The following is a 7531-nucleotide window of genomic DNA, read 5'->3' as shown; positions in this document are numbered from 1 at the left end:
AACAATGATGTCCCTGTACACATCATCATCAGTAGGATTCTGGACTATCAAAGCTGCCACTTCTGAACACGTTGGTAGGTTATACTGCCTAGCATCTCTTTCTCGTCGGCTAATGATTCGCAAGCGTAACTCAACTGCAGGTTGTCGTTGCATTCTTTCCCTGGCCATCCTGAATATCAAGTATATAGTTAATGATAACCATCCTGAATATCAAGTATATAGTTAATGATTTATATATATCTGATGCAAGTATATAGTGAAAATTAATACATTCGGTTCTTACTTATTGCAGTGAGTAACAACGAGTATATAGTTTCATGATTTATATATACCTGAATGTCTTTGCATATGCATTAGTTGCATCCAACATAGATATTAAATTAGTGATCACTTCCAAATCCAGTTCATCCTCATTTTTCTTATGTATATAATTTTTTTTCCGACTGCACCATTCTTTTGGGCTTCATTTTTATGCTCCTTTGTAAAAATATGTTCTTCCGACGGTTAGCTTCTTGTGCCAATTCTGTATCACATATGTATAGTTGGTTGTATCCTGGTTCTTTGTTTCCTGGAGGCACCAGATAACCTATTTTGTGATAGCTCTGTCCCTGAATTATATATGTCCATGGACCCTTACCTTTCTTGTTGATGTTGCCACTAAATCCGGCTCCGTTTGAGGTAAAAGCGAGCATATTGTTGTATGCCCTTATGTTTTTTCTGAACTTGGCGGGACGCGGCCCACCATCAAAGTCCAACAATCTCTGAAGATAATCTGGACATTCCTTAAGAAGTGGGAGCGCAACATTACCACTGGAACAACATATGCTAAACTCGCAATCAATTATTTTGGATTTTTGTGTTTTCTCCTGGAACCACATTATTGCACCACAATGCTTGCATGTATGAGATGGTGCGCCGAAATCCGATTTCATGATATCTAATCCTGTGAAAATGTCCCAAATTTACAAAGTATTAGAGGCATATTGAGAAACATTTGTTATTCCCAAATACACAGTTGATGATTTATATCTGATGTAAGTTAGTGAAACCTGATATAATTTGATCTTACTTATAGAATGCTCAACATCTCGACTCTGGGATATTTGGTATATGTCATCTTCATATGAGTCGTCGTAATCAGAACTACTATCATCATCTGAGCTGGATTCTAGTGGTATTTCTTCGCCCAGAAACCTATATCGTTGCGCTGCTCTCTTAGTACCGAGAAGTTATTTGCGAAGCCTCCTGTTCTCCCTGGCACGAATTTGTTCATAGTTCAATATCCTACATATTATACGCTGTTTGATTTGCTCGTCCATACCTATTATGTAAGAATGTACAATAGCGGATCATAGTTATCGTTAATGTTGGCTTTATAATATGATCAAATACCTAACATACAATCACGTAATATACAATAAGATCACAGGATTTTAGTATATGGATTTATAAAGAGAAACAAAATAAGATCATAGTTGTTCTTATTAGTAATGTCGATTATAAAAAGAACAAAATTAGTTGAATAAAAATAAAAGAATCTTATTTCAACACAATCTGATTTCAAGGGTATAGCAAGAATCAAACCCCTTGGTTAACTTTCAGATTTTTTAGATTTTTAATGTTCAAAAGGAATGAAACATAAATACTCAAACTATGCCATTTGATAGGTCCCCAAAGGAGCAGACGTTGATCTAAGTATCATTGCCAGAGGAACACCAGGGTTCTCAGGTGCAGACCCTGTAAATATGGTGAACTTTGCAGCTCCCAAAGCCGCAAAGGCTGTTGCTAATTCAGTGAGCATGACTGACTTAGAATATGCGAAGGATAAGATTATTATGGGAAGTAAGTGCAGATCAGCTGTAATTTCTGACGAAACTCGAAAACTAACAGCTTTTCGTGAAGGTGATCAAATACCTAACATACAATCACGTAATATACAATAAGATCACACCGTTTAGTATATTGATTTATAAAGAGAAACAAAATAAGATCATAGTTATCGCTATAGCTGGCTTTATAATATGATCAAATACCTAACATACAATCACGTAATATACAATAAGATCACACCATTTAGTATATGGATTTATAAAGAGAAACAAAATAAGATCCTGTAATATCAAATCCTGAAATTTATAAAATCCTGAACTATGTTAGTATATGGATTTATAAATTTATAAAATCCTGAACTTTCTTAATATAAAATAAGATCCCTTTCTGTGGCTTAGGTGCTCGTAGGTTTTATAAAATAAGAAACATATATGAAAAAGTTAATATACGATCAAGTTAATATATGAAAAAGAATATGATCAAGTTAAAATAAGATCTTGTAGTTAAAATCGGATCAGATTGCATGTTAATACGTGAGTGAGAAGGAATGGAAGTGTGGATTTACCAACCTTGACTGATGGATAATAGATGATTCGGGAGCTGGTGTTTTCTTCTTATTATGTTGGCTCGCAAATAGCGATTATGATAGGCTTCATATGGTGTTAAAGAAGGTGTTGGAGCAGGTTGTGTATCTCGTCGCTTTTTCACCATTTTTTTTCTTTAGGTTTTTAGTAGGGTTTCCTAGAGTTGTTTCATGATTAGGAGGGAAGAGTGGAGGAAAGGTTGTATATCTCGGCCTAATTTGGTGAGTAATCCTTGATTTCTATTGGCCGGGGGCCAGGAGCTCTAGAATTGAAGCTTTTGGCCTAACTTTCATTCTGGAGCCAATATTTCGTACTCAAATTATATATACAATTAATACAATTGGTATTGGTGATGCATTTGTGAAGGGGTTGTTCAGAGCTGGTAGGAATCTTACTTCACATAATTGGGAAGTTAGTTAAATCTGAAGGACTATAATTAAATACACAAAATTGGTCAATTAACCCAATAACGACAATTCTTGGGTGAAAAAGACATGTAAAATTTGATACTGTTCAAATGGACGAGAATGTAAAAATAGCCAGGATGTAAACAATTTCATTCTACACATTTTCAAATACTTTTTCTTATTTTTAATTTACATCAGGATGCATCCAGTTTCATCCTCGCTCTTTTTTAAGTTTAAGACATGATGAATCCAGTTTCATTCTTGCTATTTTTTTTTGTGTCCATTTCACTCATACTAATTTTTACTCGTCCATTAGAACCGTGTTTTAAAAATATTTGGACCAATGACCCATTTTCCGAATTAAATATGTGCCTGAAAGATACTACTCGGTAAAGTCTTAGTGAAAAGTCATTATGAAAATATTATTGATTTTAGTTGACATGTACTCCCTCCGTACCTATTATATAGGTGGGATTTCCATTTTTCCTTGTACCACTATATAGGCGGAGTCCAAATTTCGAAACGGTATTTTACTTATATTACCCCTATTTATTTGCTTGGGAATCATCACAATTTAGTATATGTCTCTAACATTGGGAATATAATTAAGGGTAAAACAGGAAAAACATAGAAATGTATAAAATCAATAAAAGCTTCTTAATTTAAGAGAATTGGTCCCTCCGCCTATATATGTGGTACGGAGGGAGTATAAAAGATATAATATGAATGTATATGGACATTTTAGTCTATTTTGTAGTCACTAACCTTATTACAATACAATATTTTGGGTGAAATGACCGATCATGAATATTATAAAAATATCTAATAGATCCTTGGGTATTTAAACAGTATCAACTTTTACTCGTCTTTTTCACCCAGGTTGTTTTAGGGCTAATTGACCAATTTTTTGTTTATACATGAAATGGTTGTATACAAATGGTTCATGCCAATTTCCAAGTATAAATAGTTTTTTTTTTTATTTCTTTTTTACAATAAAGAAAATAATAGCATGAATTATAAGAAATTAGAGTTTTACACATAATTATCATGACATTTTCCTATAAATTGACGTCGAGTTGAAGAAGAACTGCTAACTAATAGGAAGAAGTGGGTATTGGGATGTTGGAGTGAATTGAATCTAACAGTTTGAAGTTGATCCATCCAAGAATACCACAAAAGCGAGATACTTCCATCGTGTCCAAGATTCCATGTGTATATGAGATTTGTGCGAAGGGAGACATCGTGCTAACCAGGCGATACAGACTCGGCCTCGGGTGAAGAACTATCGGTCAAACCAGGAAGTCGGGCGATCAGTGAAGGTCCGATAGAGAACAGCTAAAATGATGTAATGTGACCAACATTGTAATTCTGTTGTATGTCGACTTTGGCCTATAAATATAAGGGCTAGTCGAGAGAGAAAGAGAGGTCGGAGAGGGAGAGAAAACAAGGCATCCTACTTGAGTTGAGAGAACATCACCACTAGAGAGAGAGAGTACAACTTGTAACCAAAGAAGAAGAATAATAATACACATCCTTTCACCCCTTGGACGTAGGTAATCATACCTAACCACGTAAATCCTTGTGTCTATATTTGTTTATGTTTCTTCATGTTGTGTGGAATCACCTTATACTCCATCGGATGTAGTGTGTAGTTTCATGCCACTACATTCTGGCGCGGACTAAGGGGAACGTCCAAGTTCTCCGGATACCTTGACTGCATGTACCGGCAGAGACGATCCAAAATCTCCTAAAAACATTTTGCGTGTTAGTTGATGCTAGGAGATGAACTCTGCTCGGAAAAAGTCTGTTTATAATCGTTTGGTTTAAGTTCTGCTGGTATAGTTAAGTTTTTGTTGAGAAAATTGAGTTGTTAGCAAAAGTTTTCAGCTGGGTTGAATCTGAACAGTCGACTAGTCTTGTCTCTAGCCGAGTCTGTTTTCAGGTCTCAATTTTCGTTTTTGTAGCATCTTTCGTACTTATCTTCATATTTTGATCTTAGTTATTGTCTTGTGAGTCCGACAGCGGAAAACTCATAAACTCCCAAGTAACATCTTTGATGTATGGTGGAAGTTGTTTGAGGTTCCATGTTCGCTTGGGAAAGTGCCGAAACAACAACACGACGATTCATACATCGTTGGTGAAAGAATCCAAGGAATCAAGGAAAGACATCCTTTTGCAGTTCCAAGGAAGTGCATAAGTCTTAATTTAGCTTTTTCCATGGCATGCTGACCTCATAAATGTACGAATTTAGACCTTTTTTTACTCGCAAAGAATGAGGTGCTAATGATTTGGAGTCTAGGGAATGTAGGACAAATTGTAGTTAATGCAGAGTCGTGGTACTGAGAGCGACGTCGTGCCCTTGAAAGCGACGTAGCAGGATACCCGTCTAAAAGAAACACTTAGTGTCGGAACGTGGAAAACTGGTAAGGTCAGCTTGGTAGGCCAGGGGGAATCGTACTTTTTAAACTCAGTCTTAGTGTCAGTCCCCTTTTTCTTCCAAAAATCGTACGCGCAATAGAAACTTTTCAAAACAGGTCAAAATAAGGTGTTGTCTGTTTTTGCTGACATAGGTAGGGACACCTCTCGGACAAACACCACACTGTGTCCAATGGCTAGCACGTCAGGGATGGGAAGAACTCTGATGAACCGCACGGTCTCCAGTAACAGCATGCAAAGAGGAGTAATTGGGACGAGGTGAGGGAGTAACGGGCCTCCACCACCAGAGGAATCACGAGCTACTGCAAGGGGTATGCCAACTGTGGACGAGGAGATCGATCTGGGACGAGACGGTGACCCATCGCCTATGGAGTGAATCTCCTCGCCCCCAAGGAGGGATGATCAAATAGATAGACTTACTGCGTCAGACACGGAAGATGATGAGGCAGCATTGATCCTGCATGCTCAGAGACGAAACATCAGACGACAAGATGAGTATCAAGAATCCCTCGGGCGAGAGCAAGAACGACTAAGGCGAGTACAACTAGGATGATAAACAACTATCGGAATCAATCCGGCGACATCGATTCAGATACCCCCAGAAGTATCACATCCACCACCTATGATGACAGCACCACCCCCTGCCTATTTAGGCCACCCAAATGGTCACTCTAGCCATGAGAGTACAGATCCAACACTGCTCGCGATTCTAGAAAGCCAAAGGAGGAAAGAGGCGTCTTTAAGAGATCTTCAGCAGAGGAATCTGGCTCTAGAGTTCGAGAACTATCAGTACGGAACTTAAGGCCGAGGTCGAGAGGATCTTCAAGTCAAGGAACATCAGGTCACCAAGGCCGAATCGGGAAAGCACCACCTGTAGTGGGACAATGCAATTCCGGTCGATCGGGACCACCCCCGACGCCACCTATCAGGGGATACGGACCACCCGAGGAATCATGAACAGACGACGAAAGGCGAGATAGGAACAATCAGCAGAGAAACACAAGGTCCGATAATGCAACTGAATCCAAGATAAGAGAGTTGGAGGAGAAGATAAGGAAGCTGTCAGGAACCGGCGAAGAAGACAAGCTCGCCGAGTTTATAAGCGAGGCCGAGAGGACCCCTTTCACCCAAGAGCTAGAACTAAGGGCCTTCCCACCTAATTGCACGCTCCCCACCTTCCCATCGAGGTTCGACGACACGGGAGACGCGGTGGAGCACTTGAAGATGTACTCAATGTCCCTAATCCAATGGAAAAACTATGAGGTAGTAATGTGCAAGTTCTTCCCGGAAAGCTTGGAGGGCGAGGCGACGAAATGGTTTTACAACCTCGCACCAGGGACAATTGACATCTACGAGACTCTAGTCGAAGCCTTCCTTGAAACGTACATGCACAACAGCAGACCTCGGCCCAGGGTCAACATGTTATTTACCTTGGCCAGACGGTTTAGAGAACCTCTCAGATCCTGGACCGATAGATGGAGAAATTTGTGTACGGAAATTGGGAAAGTACCAGTCGATCAGCAGATATTCGGGTTCGAAAATGCACTTGGGAGATCGGATCCCATCTGGGTAGCCATGTTCACTGAGAAACCACAAACGTTGAAAGAAATGAGGAAAATGCAAGAGCATTTCATCACCCTAGAAGAAATCCAGGAAGAGTCAAGATATAGAGGAGTGCAAGAAGCTAGTGCAGCGCCCAAGTCAACGTCGGACGATACTCAAAGACGACCCGAGAATAGACCGAGTCCGCCCATGCGAGGACATGGGAAGAAGGAATGGATAGATAAAGGGAAGAGGCAAAGGCACGAGGCGAGAACGTACACCCCTTTGAATTCTCCACTGGAATAAATCTTCAAAGAAGTCGAAAAAAGGAGTGACATCATATACCCAGCTTCAAGAGGGATACAGTTCGAAGAGACCAAGGATCACCCGGAATATTGCCATTACCATCAGTATCGAGGCCACTCTAAAAAAAACTGTCGAGAAGTGAAAGACATCGTGCAACACCTTATCAGAGATGGTTATTTGAGACAGTTCGTCCGACATCCGGCCCAGACGACCGCAGCGCCCAATGCACCAGTCCATCAGGTTCGGATCGACAAATCAACGCAGTTTGTCAACACGATTTCACATTCCTCCACTCAAGCGTACAATCTGAATCCCGGAATAATTTCTAGAATCCACAAGAGAGATCATAGTGGGAAGGAAATTTTCATTGTAGAAAAAGCTTTGCCTATGGAACCATGGATGGTGCGACCTATCTCTTTCTCGGCC

The 7531-nt window shown here is 39.7% G+C and overlaps 1 protein-coding gene across 1 annotated transcript; it reads left to right on the top strand.

Annotated features, from left to right (window-relative positions):
- Nucleotides 1-1745: 1745 nt before the first annotated feature.
- Nucleotides 1746-7105, top strand: LOC113312085. Its single transcript, XM_026560850.1, has 2 exons — nt 1746-1902; nt 6219-7105. Exons 1-2 carry the CDS (start codon nt 1746-1748, stop codon nt 7103-7105), a joined length of 1044 nt encoding a protein of 347 aa, XP_026416635.1.
- The last annotated feature ends 426 nt before the right edge of the window (nt 7106-7531 follow it).

The sequence above is a fragment of the Papaver somniferum genome, chromosome 9 (genome assembly GCF_003573695.1).
Source record: "Papaver somniferum cultivar HN1 chromosome 9, ASM357369v1, whole genome shotgun sequence".
Taxonomy (NCBI): Eukaryota; Viridiplantae; Streptophyta; class Magnoliopsida; order Ranunculales; family Papaveraceae; genus Papaver; species Papaver somniferum.
This window is presented reverse-complemented; position numbering and strand designations above follow the sequence as displayed.

What these genes read in the sequence shown, in the direction of transcription:
- LOC113312085 (XM_026560850.1), top strand. Translation starts at nt 1,746, where the DNA reads ATGGTGAACTTTGCAGCTCCCAAAGCCGCAAAGGCTGTTGCTAATTCA. An exon ending in ACTAACAGCTTTTCGTGAAG is followed by an intron (nt 1,903 to 6,218) that starts GTGATCAAATAC and finishes AATCATGAACAG; the next exon opens with ACGACGAAAGGCGAGATAGG.